At 45.4% G+C, this 18,247-nt stretch overlaps 1 protein-coding gene across 1 annotated transcript; it reads left to right on the top strand.

Moving 5' to 3' along the window:
* Positions 1-6,978: 6,978 nt before the first annotated feature.
* Positions 6,979-13,602, top strand: LOC143973874 (tripartite motif-containing protein 16-like). The gene has a single exon (XM_077474749.1). It carries the CDS (start codon positions 7,149-7,151, stop codon positions 8,505-8,507), a length of 1,359 nt encoding a protein of 452 aa, XP_077330875.1. The 5' UTR covers positions 6,979-7,148; the 3' UTR covers positions 8,508-13,602.
* The last annotated feature ends 4,645 nt before the right edge of the window (positions 13,603-18,247 follow it).

Raw genomic sequence — 18,247 nt, 5'->3', positions numbered from 1 at the left:
CTGGCCAGTAAACACAAAACCAACAGTGAAAGTGACAAAATACTTATCACTTCTGGTTTCCTAGGCCATGAAAATGATCAGGGAAGATTTGGTCTTCAATCAGCTCTATAGTCAGCTGGTGGAACCACCGAAAGGCCGTGGAAGGAACTAGCCACTAGAATTGCACTTACAAAAAAAGAGCATCCCTGGCCAAAAAAAGAAGATACCAGGAAGATGCCTGTATCTGCAGGCCACACCCTGGTATAACCACTGCCACTTAAAGCGAAGTTCCACCCAAAAGTGGATCTTTCGCTCATTTGTCTCCTCCTCCCCTCCTGTGCCACATTTGGCACCTTTCAAGGGAAGGGGAGAGCGGATACCACCTGTCTTTGGCAGGTACCCTGTCCCCACTACGTCAGCAGCTCAGCTCCCTCCTCCTCCTTCCCCGCCACCGCCAATGGCGGCTGCAGCACCCAACAGCTGATGTAAACATCCGATGTAAACATCAGCTGCGGTGCTGACATTGCTGGACTCCAGGTCAGGTAAGTGTCCTATTATTAAAAGTCAGCAGCTGAAGTATGTGTAGCTGCTGGCTTTTCATTTTTTGCAGGGGTGGGCAGACCTCCGCTTTAAGGACGTACCGGGACATTCCTGGGCAATTCTCTAGGGGTGTCCCTTGCAAATTTACTATGTCGGTTTTTGCACCAATCACATTCTGGGTTGAATGATGAGCAGGGTCATTCAACCCGCTTCCTGTGAGCCCAGGCATTCATGGACATGACCCCTGGCTGTGCATCATCATGTTGGCCATGGTCGATAGGTGCCGTTCACATGCATTAATGAAGGAAATATTTTGTTTGGACCAGATTGGCCCAAACCAACTAGAAAAAGGTAAATGAAACCTGGAGAAAGGCTTTAAAGCGGTGTTGTACTCAGATTTTTACCTACATCTTAAGCCAATCTGTTACTGCCATAGATGTTCAAATTTCCCTTTTTAAAAATCAAATCGCCGTAATTACCTTATAAATAATATTCTTATTGTGACTTCCGGGCTCTCCTTCCGTGGGAGTAGGCATGTTTATCGCCTTTCTCCGGCTCTGCATAGTCCCCTGGGAGCTTTCTCAGAGTCTTCCCATGAATCAGTGGGGAACGGCGTCATGCCGGAATCTTGTGAGATTTCGGAAAACAGAATGATGCCGGTTGCTGGTATCAATGAGCATGCGCGGGATCGAGCGGTGAATACTGGGAGCACAGCATTCACCGCGTCCCGGAACTAAATGCTTGTGGGCTTCAAATGGCCACAAGCGAAATGGAAACGGCCAGGAGGAAATTTCAAAAGTTATACTTGCGGACAAAATCGGCAAGCCGGGGATAATAAAAACACAACAAGTGAGTAGTGATGGACGAACGTTTCGCCCGGCGGTCGTTTCGCGGCGAATTTCCGACTTTCGCCGTCCGCGGGTTCGAACGCCTTTTTCCGTCGTTCGCCCCGGCGGACTTACGTGTTTAATGTATACAAGAACTTTAACCTTTCGTGACACGTTTATCATGTGTTACAGGACAACCAATTGAGACATGACAGCTCATGGACACTTGGACATTCCCCCTAACCTATAAATACACCCGATCCGGTGGCCATTTTACATTCTTTCTTCTGTCACTGTAGGGAAAGGATCCTGTGTGGAGTAGGGACAGAGAAAACGCTAGCTATTTGGTACACAAAAGTTCTTTTCAGGACTGGTATAGGTGTTAGGTCAGCAGCCTGAGTTTCTTTTGTCAGTTTAGATAAAGGGACAGAGCGCTGTATGCTGCTATTTTAGGGACAGCTCAGCCAGATTAGTCTTTCTTCATCATCATCATCATCATCATCATTAGCTGTTACTATCAGGTCCACAAAAGAGCTGTTCCAGCTAATCGTTCCAGCCTACTCTTTTTTGCCAATTTGTATAGGGACAGGCAGGAAGCAGTGTGTCAGGCAGTGAGGATAATTTTAAAGACTTGCTGTTACTATTAGTTCCACAAAGGTTCTTTTCAGGACTGGTATCAGTGGTACGGTAATAGGCTTGTACACGTATAATATTCTTTCTTCCAAATATAGAAAGAATATTATACTTGACTGCTGCCCTTCTGCTGCAGTCTGCTAATCATTCACAACTCACTTGTTCCACAAAGCTCTTTATCAGGACTGGTAACTTGGTCTGTCTAGGGTGCTACGGTACATAGGCTTGGGTGCGGTACAGTCTGCTGTTCTGTAAGGACCGCTATCGGTCCACAATACATAGGGTTGCCGTGCACTACTGCTGACCGCTGCCCTATACTGCAGCAGTCCTTCAGCGGTATAGGGACTGACGCACAGTCTGCTAAACACTAATACACAACCTGCTTGGTCCACAAAAGTTCTTATAAGGACTGGTAACTTGGTATAGGGTGCTACGGTACATAGGCCTGAGTGCGTTACAGTCTGCTGTTCTGTAAGGACCGCTATCGGTCCACAATACATAGGGTTGACGTGCACTACTGCTGACCGCTGCCCTATACTGCAGCAGTCCTTCAGCGGTATAGGGACTGACGCACAGTCTGCTAAACACTAACACACAACCTGCTTGGTCCACAAAAGTTCTTATAAGGACTGGTAACTTGGTATAGGGTGCTACGGTACATAGGCCTGAGTGCAGTACAGTCTGCTGTTCTGTAAGGACTGCTATCGGTCCACAATACATAGGGTTGCCGTGCACTACTGCTGACCGCTGCCCTATACTGCAGCAGTCCTTCAGCGGTATAGGGACTGACGCACAGTCTGCTAAACACTAATACACAACCTGCTTGGTCCACAAAAGTTCTTATAAGGACTGGTAACTTGGTATAGGGTGCTACGGTACATAGGCCTGAGTGCAGTACAGTCTGCTGTTCTGTAAGGACCGCTATCGGTCCACAATACATAGGGTTGCCGTGCACTACTGCTGACCGCTGCCCTATACTGCAGCAGTCCTTCATTGGTATAGGGACTGACGTACAGTCTGCTAATCACTAACACACAACCTGCTTGGTCCACAAAAGTTCTTATAAGGACTGGTAACTTGGTATAGGGTGCTACGGTACATAGGCCTGAGTGCGTTACAGTCTGCTGTTCTGTAAGGACCGCTATCGGTCCACAATACATAGGGTTGACGTGCACTACTGCTGACCGCTGCCCTATACTGCAGCAGTCCTTCAGCGGTATAGGGACTGACGCACAGTCTGCTAAACACTAACACACAACCTGCTTGGTCCACAAAAGTTCTTATAAGGACTGGTAACTTGGTATAGGGTGCTACGGTACATAGGCCTGAGTGCGTTACAGTCTGCTGTTCTGTAAGGACCGCTATCGGTCCACAATACATAGGGTTGACGTGCACTACTGCTGACCGCTGCCCTATACTGCAGCAGTCCTTCAGCGGTATAGGGACTGACGCACAGTCTGCTAAACACTAACACACAACCTGCTTGGTCCACAAAAGTTCTTATAAGGACTGGTAACTTGGTATAGGGTGCTACGGTACATAGGCCTGAGTGCAGTACAGTCTGCTGTTCTGTAAGGACTGCTATCGGTCCACAATACATAGGGTTGCCGTGCACTACTGCTGACCGCTGCCCTATACTGCAGCAGTCCTTCAGCGGTATAGGGACTGACGCACAGTCTGCTAAACACTAATACACAACCTGCTTGGTCCACAAAAGTTCTTATAAGGACTGGTAACTTGGTATAGGGTGCTACGGTACATAGGCCTGAGTGCAGTACAGTCTGCTGTTCTGTAAGGACCGCTATCGGTCCACAATACATAGGGTTGCCGTGCACTACTGCTGACCGCTGCCCTATACTGCAGCAGTCCTTCATTGGTATAGGGACTGACGTACAGTCTGCTAATCACTAACACACAACCTGCTTGGTCCACAAAAGTTCTTATAAGGACTGGTAACTTGGTATAGGGTGCTACGGTACATAGGCCTGAGTGCGTTACAGTCTGCTGTTCTGTAAGGACCGCTATCGGTCCACAATACATAGGGTTGCCGTGCACTACTGCTGACCGCTGCCCTATACTGCAGCAGTCCTTCAGCGGTATAGGGACTGACGCACAGTCTGCTAAACACTAACACACAACCTGCTTGGTCCACAAAAGTTTTTATAAGGACTGGTAACTTGGTATAGGGTGCTACGGTACATAGGCCTGAGTGCAGTACAGTCTGCTGTTCTGTAAGGACCGCTATCGGTCCACAATACATAGGGTTGACGTGCACTACTGCTGACCGCTGCCCTATACTGCAGCAGTCCTTCAGCGGTATAGGGACTAAGAGTTTTGTCACAGGGTGATTTAAAAAATGACAGGCAGAGGAAGAGGCAGGCCCTTCCGCAGGGGTGGTAGGGGTAGGGCAGGAGCAACAGCCTTGAGCCAAAGTGGGAAGTTGCAGAAGGTGCGTTCAATTACTTTAAAGGACGCACCAGACTTGGTTGAGTGGCTCACTCAGCCTTATTCTTCTGCACCCTCCTCATCCTCTCGATCTGCACCCTCTTCTTCACTCTCTGCTATGTGCACCCCCAAAGACACTACCACCAACAACACCACCACCACCACATACCTTCCGCTTGAGTGCAAATGGGGGCCTTCATGCTCCAGTGTTTTAATAGGGACCCCCGTATAAAAAGCATGAGGGTCAAGGACCAGTACTGGGTGGCAACGTACTTAGATCCCCGGTACAAACACAAAATGGCGGAAATGTTACCGCCGTCGCAGAGGGCTGTCAGAATGCAGCACTTCCAGGCCTTGCTTCGAGAAATGCTGCATTCTGCTTTTGCGTGCGCTGGCAGAGGAGCAATTCCCACTCCCAGAGAAGGATTTGCGGGTACCAATCCAACAGCGCCTGCAAGAAGAGGCCGGTTTGAAGATGTGTTGGTGACTTCGGATATGAGGTCATTCTTTCAGCCGACCCATCGACAGGTGTCATCCGGATCCAGCATCAGGGAACGCCTAGACCGTCAGGTGTCCGACTACATTGGGTTAACGGCCGATGTGGACGCTCTGAGGAGTGATGAACCCCTAGACTACTGGGTGGGCAGGCTTGACCTCTGGCCAGAGCTTGCCCAATTTGCAATCGAACTGTTGGCTTGCCCCTCATCCAGTGTCCTGTCCGAAAGGACGTTCAGCGCAGCAGGGGGGATTGTGACCGATAAGCGTACTCGCCTAGCTCACGACAGTGTTAACTACCTCACATTTCTAAAAATGAATGAGGCATGGATCTCGGAGGAATTCAACACATGTGATCAGTAGACCATGTATATGTCTATAAACAATTTTTGGAATCAAGCACACAGACCTTCTTAATTCATTTGGCTCACTTCCCTGACCCAAAAAAGCACACCGTACTATATGCCCCTACCCTCCTCTTTGAAGAGGTTGAGCGGTGTCATATTTCTACTGGGGCTGCTTATTATGAGGGGTTCCCACCATCCCTGTGCTGTGCTGACTTCCTCCTGGGTGTTCTTATTATGAGGGGCTCCCACCATCCCTGTGCTGTGCTGACTTCCTCCTGGGGGTTCTTATTATGAGGGGATCACACCATCCCTGTGCTGTGCTGACTTCCTCCTGGGGCTGCTTACGGTGCTGCTGTCAGCGCTGTATGTCACGGAGCTGCTGTCAGCGCTGTATGTCACGGAGCTGCTGTCAGCGCTGTATGTCACGGAGCTGCTGTCAGCGCTGTATGTCACGGAGCTGCTGTCAGCGCTGTATGTCACGGTGCTGCTGTCAGCGCTGTATGTCACGGAGCTGCTGTCAGCGCTGTATGTCACGGAGCTGCTGTCAGTGCTGTATGTCACGGAGCTGCTGTCAGCGCTGTATGTCACGGAGCTGCTGTCAGCGCTGTATGTCACGGAGCTGCTGTCAGCGCTGTATGTCACGGTGCTGCTGTCAGCGCTGTATGTCACGGAGCTGCTGTCAGCGCTGTATGTCACGGAGCTGCTGTCAGTGCTGTATGTCACGGAGCTGCTGTCAGCGCTGTATGTCACGGAGCTGCTGTCAGCGCTGTATGTCACGGAGCTGCTGTCAGCGCTGTATGTCACGGTGCTGCTGTCAGCGCTGTATGTCACGGAGCTGCTGTCAGCGCTGTATGTCACGGAGCTGCTGTCAGCGCTGTATGTCACGGAGCTGCTGTCAGCGCTGTATGTCACGGAGCTGCTGTCAGCGCTGTATGTCACGGAGCTGCTGTCAGCGCTGTATGTCACGGTGCTGATGTCAGTGCTCTGTATTACGGTGCTGCTGTCAGTGCTCTGTATCTCCTGCACCCTCTTGTTTGCCTACCCTGGTCCCTGACCTTCCCTCTCCTCCATTGCCTTCATTAGCTCCATAGTCCTGAATTGTCAGAACAATTTCCCAAATAAAAAAAAAATGCTTGTAGTTATCGATCCCAAATTCACCTCATACATGTATTATGCTATTGTCCAGGTGGTGGGACTACGTGCTACCCCCTAATAATTACCCCGTGGCCGCAAATTCGACCTAAAGGTTTGCGAAATTCGCCTCCCATTGAAGTCAATGGAGCCCGCGGCGAACGGTCGTTTTCGCGAACGTTTGTGGCCGTTCGCGTTTCGCGTTCGCGAAACGTCCCGTCGGAAGTTCGTCCATCACTACAAGTGAGTACTAGATTTACATTAATAACGCAAATCAATGACACTGAAAAAAAAAATAAACGATAGGTCAGCGGAATCCCACTTTAAAGTGTATCTAAACCTAAAAAAAAAACGAAATTCAGTTGAGGCATTAGTCTTTGTAGTAGTATCACAATTGATAGCTTGCCTCACAAAGAGAGGACCATTGCTCTTTTTTGCAAGAGAACAATTCTGTTTGTTCAGTTATATTATATGGACTCTGCTCATCATGTGACACTGTGGCTCTGAAATTTATGATGGTAACCAATAACAGACTTGTTGCTATGATATCTATTTTATTGCATGCTTGTTGAAAGGGCAGAACAGAATGTGCCTCTTGTACCAAGCTATAATACCAGTGTTTATGTTGTGCTTTTAAGAGTCACATCTAACTCCTACAGCTGTTAAAGAGCATTGCAACTCAAACTTCATAGCTTAAGGCTAAACTTTTTGAAAGCCTCAGATCGGTCCACATCAAAGATTTAAGAAGAATATGGATTGCAGAGATTCTGCCAAGCAGAAGGAGAAGGAGATTTTCTGCACTTACTGTGTCCAGACATCCGTGGCTGCCACTAAAACATGCATTCACTGTGAAGCCTCGATGTGTGAAGAACATCTGAAGACACACAGCAAGTCTCAAGAACATGTCATGGTGGAGCCCACCACTTCAATTAAGGACATGAAATGCTCCGTCCATGATAAGATCATCGAGTTCTGCTGCTCCAAGGATGGGGCTTGCATTTGCGTATCATGCTGCATTATTGGAGATCATCGAGGGCACAAAGTGGATCCCCTAAAGGATGCCTTTGAAAAGAGAAAGGCGAGTCTGAAGGACATCTTAGACAACTTGACTTTGGAGAGTGAGGAGAATGAGAACAAGCTTGAGAAGCTTCTGAAGATACGAGAAAGTGTTCAAGAAGCCGCTTCTGGTATAAATGAAAGGCTGGCAGCTCTCTTTAGAGATATCAATGAAACACTCAAAGCTCTGCAGACAAGAGCCAACAGTGAGGTCTCCAGACAAGAGCAGCAGGCCACGTTAAGAGTGAATGCCTTAATTCAGCAACATGAAAAAACAAAGGATGAGCTCAGCAAAAAAATAGGCAGCATTAAGGAGCTAGACAATGTGACTGAGCCATTAACTGTGCTCAGGGGAACTCCTCATGGAGAAACCAAACGTAGGAACTCTCGCCCGTCCAGCAACAGTGACTATGAAGCCAACTTAGCTGCAAGTTTAGACGAGAGCCCCATTTCTCTTATACTACACATGGGACTTCAAAGCTTTGCTGAAAGTGTGCTGGAGCTTAAATCCATACGCCAATTTTCCAATCTGAAGAAGACCGACCTCTCCTTAGATATAGATACAGCTCACAATAAAATCATTCTTTCAGGTGATCTTAAATCTGCTTCTTACTCTGCCACCTCTCAGAAGTATCCCGGGACACCAGAGAGGTTTAAATCCTGCCAGGTTTTAAGTAGCAACATTTTTACATCGGGACAACATTACTGGGAGGTGGACGTAAGTGGGGCCACAAGATGGATTCTTGGTGTGGCTTGTAACAGCATTGAGAGGAAAATCCCTGGCAATGAGTCTTTTATTGGATACAACGATAAATCCTGGACCATATTTTATCAAAAGTTCCTCGGAACATCCCACAACAACATCCAAACCACAATTTCTAGTGACTCTCTAGTGAAAGCTGTTGGAATACACCTAGACTATGATGGTGGCTATATATCCTTTTATCAGGTGAACCCAACTAGACATCTGCATACCTACACTGCCACCTTCACCAAGCCCCTGCATGCCGCTTTCTACATATTTGAAAACTGCTCTCTCCGAATTATAGACTAAATGAAACAAAGCGGGTAGTACATGAAGGCTTTGTTTTATAAAGTACTACTCTGTGGTTTTCCCCCCTTGGGGAGTTGATTTACTAAAACTAGAGAGTGTGAAATCTGGTGCAGCTCTGCATAGAAATCAATTAGCTTCCATTTTTTTTTTTTTTTTTTTTGTCAAAGCTTAATTGGACAAGCTGAAGATGCAGAAGCTGATTGGCTACCATGCACAGCTGCACCTGATTTTGCACGCTCCAGTTTTAGTAAATCATCCCCTATCTGATTTAGGTGATACATCTGTAAGCAGTTTTTATTATGTGCCTTCCATATATCTGTTCGGGCTTTGGATATATAGCATGAAAAATGGTTCGAACTTTGATTGTAACCTCTAAAAACTTTCTGTGAAGGTATGTGTAAATAGATGTAGATACTTTTTCAAGACAATGAGTAGCCTTTGAAAATTCAATTTCGGTATAAATAATTCAAAAGCCTGCACAGGTACAATGGAACAATTTAATTGCATTAGGCATTATTGAGATGGTCTCAGCGGGGAGCATCAATAGTTTCAAGAAACTATTAGATAAGCACCTGAATGACCGCAACATACAGGGATATACAATGTAATACTGACATATAATCACACACATAGGATGGACTTGTCTTTTTTTTTTCAACCTCACCTACTATGTAACATAGATATAGCAAATCACGTTTCTATACATGATTTCTACTGCTATATATTGTATATGCTAAGAGAAAGAACCCTAAAAAAAAAATTGAAAGTAATTTTTTAGCCTGATGATATTTGAGAATTACAATTTTATTGTCTTAATTAAGGATACGTATCATTGTGTTAATGTAGCACCATGGGCAAAATAAAAAATGGACCGCTTGCTGACCGCTGCACATCGGCAGAATGGCACGGATGCGCAAATGGGCGTACCTATACATCGCTCTGTCATCACAGGCTAGCAGGCGCGCACACGTCGATGTCCGCCGGTGGCCTGCGTTCGTGACACGGAGAAGCAGAACGGGGAGATGCCTATGTAAACAAGGCATTTCACTGTTCTGGCTAGTGATTTGACAGGGATCTACTGCTCCCAGTGATCTCTGTTATGTTCTAGTGAGCCCCTCCCCCCCCTACAGTTAGAACGCACTGAGGGAACACACTTAACCCCTTGATCTGCCAACCTTAAGATAATGTGGATCCCTCACTTTAAAAACATGGTTTCTAGTGATCTTGAAACCATGAAAATTAAAAAACACTTTAATGTGCCTGTGATCGCTTTTCGGTGTTTAACCCCTTCCTTGCCATTGACATGTATACAGTAATCAGTGGTTATTTTTAGCTCTGATTGCTGTATAAATGTCAGTGGTCCCAAAATATTGTCAAAAGTGTCCGATCTGTCCGCCGCAATCACGATAAAAATCACAGATCGCCGCCATTACTAATAAAAAAAAATAAAAAAAATGTCATAAATCTATCCCCTATTTTGTAGATGCTATAACTTTTGTGCAAACCAATCATTATACGCTTATTTTTATTTTTTTTACCAAAAATATGTAGAAGAATACATATAAGCCTAAACTGAGGAAGATTTTTTTTTATATATTTTTTGGGGGATATTTATTAAAGCAAAAAATATTGTTGTTTTTTTTTTCAAAATTGTCAATCTTTTTTTGTTTATAGTACAAAAAAATAAAAAACACAGAGGTTATCAAATACCACCAAAAGAAAGCTTTATTTGTGGGGAAAAAAAGGTCGTCAATTTTGTTTGGGTGCAACGTCGCACGCCAGGTAATTGTCAGGTAAAGCGACGCAGTGTCGTATTGCAAAAAAAATGCTCTGGTCATTAAGGGGGTAAATTCTTCTGGGGCTGAAGTGGTTAAATATGTGATACAATTTATAAGTAATGTTGGGCTCATTCACACTTGCAGAAGCTCTTGCCACCCTTCTGAAAATGGACCCGTGGTGGATAGCTTTTCAGAGGGCTGGGAGGTGATGAGCTGCCTCCTTACTGTCGTCCCACTTGCATGTATTGCAGTTGCAGTGCCCGCTTAATTGAGTTGGTCACATTTAATGGCAATACTCCAACATGGGGTATACGTTTTGGTGCAGCATGTGTACAACCCTACCTGGGCCACTGTTGCAGCTTAAGGATAGTGGTCAGGGGGTGGTAAGCCACAGCTCAACGGCCTAAATGCAAGTGTAAACAATGAGCCCCCCTATTTAACAGTTTTATTACCTTATGATCCTGACATTATTTTTCCTCTTCCTTTAACAGCCCAAGTTGTCCAGCAAATGTTTTAGTTACAGGGCTGGGAAAAACCATTAGGACCCGTTCACACCTCCTCCTCAGCTGGGAATCTGTCCTCTGATTCCCACTCAGCATGACGATGGCTGGTCTGTGTCCACTCCCCTTACGCAGATACAGACGCAGACACAGACCACTTTCCTCTATGGGTGGTCAGATGTTTACACCCAACTGTCATCTAATCTTCTTGACAGATGGGGAACAGATCACCATCAATCTGTTTTTAGCAGATCAGATTGGATGTCGGTGGATGTGAACGGACACATTTACATTCACTGTTCCGTAGAGGATAATGGGGGGTCTGATCAGATCTGCCCGTCAGTTTTTCTGCCCATGTGAAAGGGGCCTTAAACACTCTCGGCAGTCATCTTTTATTCATATGGCTTATAACTATTTCTTTTGGGGAAAAAAAGTTTTAACAAAAAATTTGGCATTATTTATTTGTCTTTCGACTAATTGTCCTCGTCCATTTAAAGACATGTCCATCTAAGATTATCCTGTCCACAGGGTGACAATGCTTTTGTGGGATTTCACCTAAGAATAAAGTGTTGTCACCCTAATACAGGAAATGGAAAATAATGGACCTTCTGCTCAACAAGTGATAAAACTATGTTGCAGGGGGGACTTAAATGAGTTAATGCTAATGACAGACTGCATCTTATGCGTCATTTTTTATTTTGTCTGTAGTTCCACTTTAAAGCTTTGTGAATTGAGCTTCAAGTCTATAGTTTATTTTAATTGTCATCAATTTGTGAATATTTCATTTTTTCATATTATTTTTTATACGATCATATGCTGTAGGTATGGATATGGAATGCTATAAATAAGTTGTAGTTCTAAGAATAAATTATTTGTAGGTTATATGATGTCATTGGCGTAGAGCAGGGGTCTCCAAACTTTCTAAGCAAAGGGTCAGTTTACTATCCCTTCAGACTTTAGGGGGGCAGCACTGTGGCCAGCAGGAATAGAAAATGTCCTGGAGTCAGTAGGGGTAAACAATGCCCCATCTTTGATATCAGTGGGAGGAATAGTGCCCCATCTTTGGTATGAATGGGAGCAATAGTGCCCCATCATTGGTATGGATGGGAGCAATAGTGCCCCATCATTGGTATGGATGGGAGCAATAGTGCCCCATCATTGGTATCAATGAGAGGAACAGAGCCCCATCATTGGTATCAATGGGAGGAATAGAGCTCCATCATTGGTATCAATGGGAGGAATAGTGCCCCATCATTGGTATGAATTGGAGGAATAGAGCCCCATCATTGGTATTCATGGAAGGATGGTCCTGGAGTCAGTAGGGGTAAACAATGCCCCATCTTTGATATCAGTGGGAGGAATAGTGCCCCATCTTTGGTATGAATGGGAGCAATAGTGCCCCATCATTGGTATGGATGGGAGCAATAGTGCCCCATCATTGGTATGGATGGGAGCAATAGTGCCCCATCATTGGTATCAATGAGAGGAACAGAGCCCCATCATTGGTATCAATGGGAGGAATAGAGCCCCATCATTGGTATGAATTGGAGGAATAGTGTCCCATCAATGGTATGAATAGGAGGAATTGTACCCCATTTTTGGTAAGGGGGGATAGTGCCCCATGGTTGTTGTCAGTGGGAAAAATAGGGCGCTATTCTCCCACTGACACCAATTATAGGGCACTATTCCTCCCATTCATACCAATGATGGGGCACTATCATTGGTGTCAGTGGGAGGAATAGTGCCACAAGGGTCAAATGACGGAAAGCATCTGGCCCCGGGGGCGCAGTTTGGAGACCACTGGTGTAGAGTATCTATGTGTCTTAATATGAAATATGATGGAGTATTTATATAACCCTATAGGGTAATCGAGCTGATTTATTTACATTTTAAAATGTAACTGTTCTTAATGAAGAAAGCTTATACTTTAATCTTTAGTGCAGGGTGGATTTGATTTAAATCAACTCAATTTAAATCATAATTTTTAAAGAGCAACTGTCATCTCTGTCCCGCCTCGGCTCCTTCTCTAACCCGCTGTTGACTCACCTACAGTCCCATTCACTTTAATGGGATAGCTGGTGATGCGGAAATTACACAATAAGGTGAGGGACATGGCGGCAGCAAGGTGAGTGGATGCCCACAAACAGGCGCTGCCATGATGGATCTGTAATGACAGATGCTCTTTAAATGTAAGGGCTTAGTCTTGCTGGTAGTTAGGAAACCTTCATTTTGTTTGCAAATGTTAAGGATTCTATCTAGAATAATAAGCTGTCAGGTTAGTAAAACAGCGATATCAGAACAGATTCAATCATACAGTTTGCAGTGTACATAGATTTGCAAAACAATGGGATAAAGGAATATCCCTGAATCTTGTTTTATCTCATGGTTACTGTGATATTGTGTAAATGCAGTGCATGTTATCGCAGCTTACAGAGCTTGGATATATTGAATGAGTTTACCAAAAACATGTGAATATTAGGGCTGTGGAAATGAAAGATTAATTCCTTGATTAATTCTTTTGATCGACCTCCAGGCTTCCAGGTCTTCAGGGAGTTCCGTCGGAGATCCGGTGATGTCACGGACATCACTGGACTCCTCCCCCCTTCCCCAAGTGGCTCCGTCTGCTAACGAAGGGAAGGGGGAGGTGTCCGGTGAAGTCTTGATTGAACGTAACGCGTACAGGGGAGGAGCTACGCATGACGTCACCCGCTGCTGCCCTACGGCACTAACACAACTGTCGGCTTTACATTCTGTTTTTTTTATCATCTTTATGTGAGTAGTTTGTGTTTGAACACAAAAATTAAATCTTATACTTAAGCGGTGAGCACTTAGATCTTTTCTTTCTACCCATGACCTGGCGTCCTTGCTGAGATCTAAGGAGATGTGAGAGAAGTTTATGGCCGTGTTAACCCTTTTGATACCCGCTTGCATGACCACCTGTGTGCACAGGGGTTCATGCCATAAGGTGAGAGTGATTGGTTAGACCGGAGGTGGAGGGATTGTCACACTACTGTGGAAAAAAAAATTACTTACGTCAGTGCTCCAGTTTGATTGAAAACGTATTTGTGTGAACTGTGAAGTTAAGTCATGGATTGTGGAAACTAACTAGTGTCAGGTGATTGTATATAGTGTTTACCACATTTACCACTGACTAATGCAGAGTTGCAATGCAAGGAGATCAGCTAAAAGTAGTTGGATCTGTATGTGCGTTATAACTAATCAAAATTAGTCGATTAATCGATTAAAATTTTCGTGTTCTATTAATCCATTTTTTTTTTAATCAGTAACAGCCCAAGTAAATATTGCAAAATATACAGCCTCATGCTACACAACTAAGCTCAATTTCATGTGGAATAAACAAAATTATTAATGTATCTCAAGAAAAAAAAAATATCTTTAGATACCTTTTTACTCCAAAAGCATTTTATTAAAATACATTTGATAAAGTTTTAAAAAGTCATATTTAAAAAAAAAAAAATCTGATTTAAAGTAGAGGTCCGCCCACCCCTGCAAAACTTAAGAGCCAGCAGCTACACATACTGCAGCTGCTGACTTTTAATAATTGGACACTTACCTGTCCTGGAGTCCATTGATGTCGGCACTGCAGATGATGGGTACTGCCGCTGCCATTGCTAGTAAGGGAACCCGGCAGTGAAGCATTACAGCGCCGGGTCTCTACTGCGCATTGTAGAGGCACTGCTACCCTCCTACTGACCCGGCGGTGGGGGAAGGAGGATTAGGGAGCTGAGCTGTTGACGTAATTCGCCACGGCCTGGTCGCCTGGAAGTGGGGACAGAGTACCTGTCAAAGATATCAAAGGTATTTGCTCCCCCCTTCTCCCTGAAAGGTGCCAAATGTGGCACCGGTGGGCGGGGGGGGGGGGGGGGGTAAATGAGCGGACGTTCCACTTTTGGGTGAAATTCTTCTTTAAAAACAAAAAATACGCCATTGCGCATAAAGGGGAGGGGACAGTGTAGGATTACGACTTCACCCCGGGTCCCTACTGTGCAGGCGCAAGGCTTGACTGCGCTCTCCTACTGGCCCGGCGGCGGGAGAAGGAGGAGGGAGCTGAGCTGTGACGTAATTTGCCACGGCCCAGACTCCCAGAAGTGGGGACACGGATACCTTTCAAAGACAGGTATCTGCTCCCCCCCTCCCCTGACCGAAAGGGGCCAAATGTGGCATCGTGGAGGGGGAGAGGGGGGACAAATGAGCAGAAGTTCCACTTTTGGGTAGAATTCTTCTTTAATAAAGAAAAATCCGATTTTTTTTTTTAACTCGATTTTTATCCACACTGTTTTAATGACAGTAGCATGTATACTATATAATATATATATATATATATATATATATATATATATATATATATATATATACACACACAATGCTGTCACTAAAGTATAAAGTACAAGCTTATTTGATTAAGAAGTTATTTAAAAAAAAAAGAAAATATATATATATATATATATATATATATACACGAACATATAGTAGCCATCTAGCCATTTTAAATGCATGTATAGCCATGTATTTGTAATTCTGAATACATTAGGAAATTCTAATATTCCTCTACTATCAAAAAAAACCAAAACTGTTCTGTCTGTGTTTCCGTTTCCCTCATTACTGGCCTGTCGAAACTGTTGTCACCATAACAGTAGTTAAGGGAAATCTTCTTAACAGAGCCCCAGAAAGCAATCAATTCCAAAAGGGGTTCTAACACTCTATCAAAAAAAAAGTTTGGCTATGTACATTATAGTCGTAGTTGGCTCTTTTTCTGTAACAAACTAAAAACAAGAATCAAATCTGTCAAATCCTGTTTGCTAATAAATTTATTGTAGCGGTTTAATTGCCACTTTATCTTATCGTTCTAGTTGTACTCTTTATTGGCTCATAGAATTATGGGTTAATCACTCTCCTTGAAGCTAAGTGTGAAAAACAGATCTGTGTGCATGCGCAGCTTCTTCCCAGAGGTTACTGTAAGCTGCACTGTACTGAGCATGATTGAGCTACAGCTAGATTATAGAATACTCAGCAGTCATAATTTCTGTCTTCATAAGTTGCCATGTGTGTACAAATATATCATTGCAGCCAGGGCAGGACTTAGGGTGGTGGGGGCCCCTGGGCTTGAGTCCCTTCCGGGCCCTACTTTCTATACATTACCATATTTATCGGCGTATAACACGCACCCCAAGTTTAGGAGGGAATTTTAAGGAAAAAAACTTTTAGGAGGGAAGTTTAAGGAAAAAACTTACATTTAAATGCCCATCAATGCAGCCTTGTCAGCAGTGGCGGAATTATAAGGGTCGCCAAAATCGCCATGGCGACCGGGCCCCTTGCTGCAGGGGGCCCTTGAGGGCCCCCTGTACTCTTCCATAGGAGGGGAGGCTGAGAGGAGCTCCCTGATCATCAGCCGAACTGAAATCGGCATTATGCGGGAGCTCCTCACATTAGCCTTTAGTGAAAGCACAGTGTGTGCTCTTTGTCTCCCCTTACAGTGCAGTACACGGCAGGAAGAGCCAAGGTAAATGTCTGCTGTTTTTTTTAATAAGACTAGCTACTGTATTTGCATAGTTGCCAACTGTCCCGAATTACTGTATTTGTGTTTGTTTGTATGTATGTGTGTGTGTGAGCATGCATGTATGTGTGAGCATGCTTGTATGTGCGTGTGTGTGAGCATGCATGTATGTGTGAGCATGCTTGTATGTGCGTGTGTGTGAGCATGCTTGTATGTGCGTGTGTGTATGTGTGTGAGCATGCTTGTATGTGCGTGTGTGTATGTGTGTGAGCATGCTTGTGTGTGAGCATGCTTGTATGTGCGTGTGTGTGAGCATGCTTGTGTGTGCATGTGTGTGAGCATGCTTGTATGTGCGTGTGTGTGTGAGCATGCTTGTGTGTGAGCATGCTTGTATGTGCGTGAGCATGCTTGTGTGTGCATGTGTGTGAGCATGCTTGTGTGTGAGCATGCTTGTATGTGCGTGTGTGTGAGCATGCTTGTGTGTGAGCATGCTTGTGTGTGCGTGCGTGTGAGCATGCTTGTGTGTGCATGCGTGTGAGCATGCTTGTGTGTGCATGCTTGTGTGTGCGTGCGTGTGTGTGAGCATGCTTGTATGTGCGTGTGTGTGAGCATGCATGTATGTGCGTGTGTGAGCATGCATGTGCGTGTGTGAGCATGCTTGTATGTACGCGTGTGAGCATGCTTGTATGTGCGTGTGTGTGTGCTTGTGTGTGTGTGTGTGTGTGTGTGTGTGTGTGTGTGAGCATGCTTGTGTGTGAGCATGCTTGTATGTGCGTGAGCATGCTTGTGTGTGCATGTGTGTGAGCATGCTTGTGTGTGAGCATGCTTGTATGTGCGTGTGTGTGAGCATGCTTGTGTGTGCGTGTGTGTGAGCATGCTTGTGTGTGAGCATGCTTGTGTGTGAGCATGCTTGTGTGTGAGCATGCTTGTGTGTGCGTGTGTGTGAGCATGCTTGTGTGTGAGCATGCTTGTGTGTGCGTGCGTGTGAGCATGCTTGTGTGTGCGTGCGTGTGAGCATGCTTGTGTGTGCATGCTTGTGTGTGCGTGCGTGTGTGTGAGCATGCTTGTATGTGCGTGTGTGTGTGAGCATGCTTGTGTGTGTGTGTGTGTGTGTGTGTGTGTGTGTGTGTGTGTGTGTGTGTGTGTGTGTGTGTGTGTGTGTGTGTGTGTGTGCGTGTGTGTGTGAGCATGCTTGTGTGTGAGCATGCTTGTATGTGCGTGAGCATGCTTGTGTGTGCATGTGTGTGAGCATGCTTGTGTGTGAGCATGCTTGTATGTGCGTGTGTGTGAGCATGCTTGTGTGTGAGCATGCTTGTGTGTGCGTGTGTGTGAGCATGCTTGTGTGTGAGCATGCTTGTGTGTGCGTGTGTGTGAGCATGCTTGTGTGTGAGCATGCTTGTGTGTGCGTGCGTGTGAGCATGCTTGTGTGTGCGTGCGTGTGAGCATGCTTGTGTGTGCATGCTTGTGTGTGCGTGCGTGTGTGTGAGCATGCTTGTATGTGCGTGAGCATGCTTGTGTGTGCATGTGTGTGAGCATGCTTGTGTGTGAGCATGCTTGTATGTGCGTGTGTGTGAGCATGCTTGTGTGTGAGCATGCTTGTGTGTGCGTGCGTGTGAGCATGCTTGTGTGTGCATGCGCGTGAGCATGCTTGTGTGTGCATGCTTGTGTGTGCGTGCGTGTGTGTGAGCATGCTTGTATGTGCGTGTGTGTGAGCATGCATGTATGTGCGTGTGTGAGCATGCATGTGCGTGTGTGAGCATGCTTGTATGTACGCGTGTGAGCATGCTTGTATGTGTGTGTGTGAGCATGCTTGTGTGTGTGTGCTTGTATGTATGTGTGTGTGTGTGTGTGTGTGTGTGTGTGTGTGTGTGTGTGTGTGTGCGTGTGTGCGTGTGCATGTGCGTATATGCATGTAGGTGTGTATGTATGCATGTGTGTGTGCATGTA

The sequence above is a fragment of the Lithobates pipiens genome, unplaced genomic scaffold, assembly GCF_037356315.1.
Source record: "Lithobates pipiens isolate NorthernLeopardFrog02 unplaced genomic scaffold, aLitPip1_a1.2 Scaffold_126, whole genome shotgun sequence".
Classification (NCBI taxonomy): domain Eukaryota; kingdom Metazoa; phylum Chordata; class Amphibia; order Anura; family Ranidae; genus Lithobates; species Lithobates pipiens.
The sequence above is the reverse complement of the archived record's forward strand: the minus strand, read 5'-3'. Positions and strand labels throughout refer to the sequence as shown.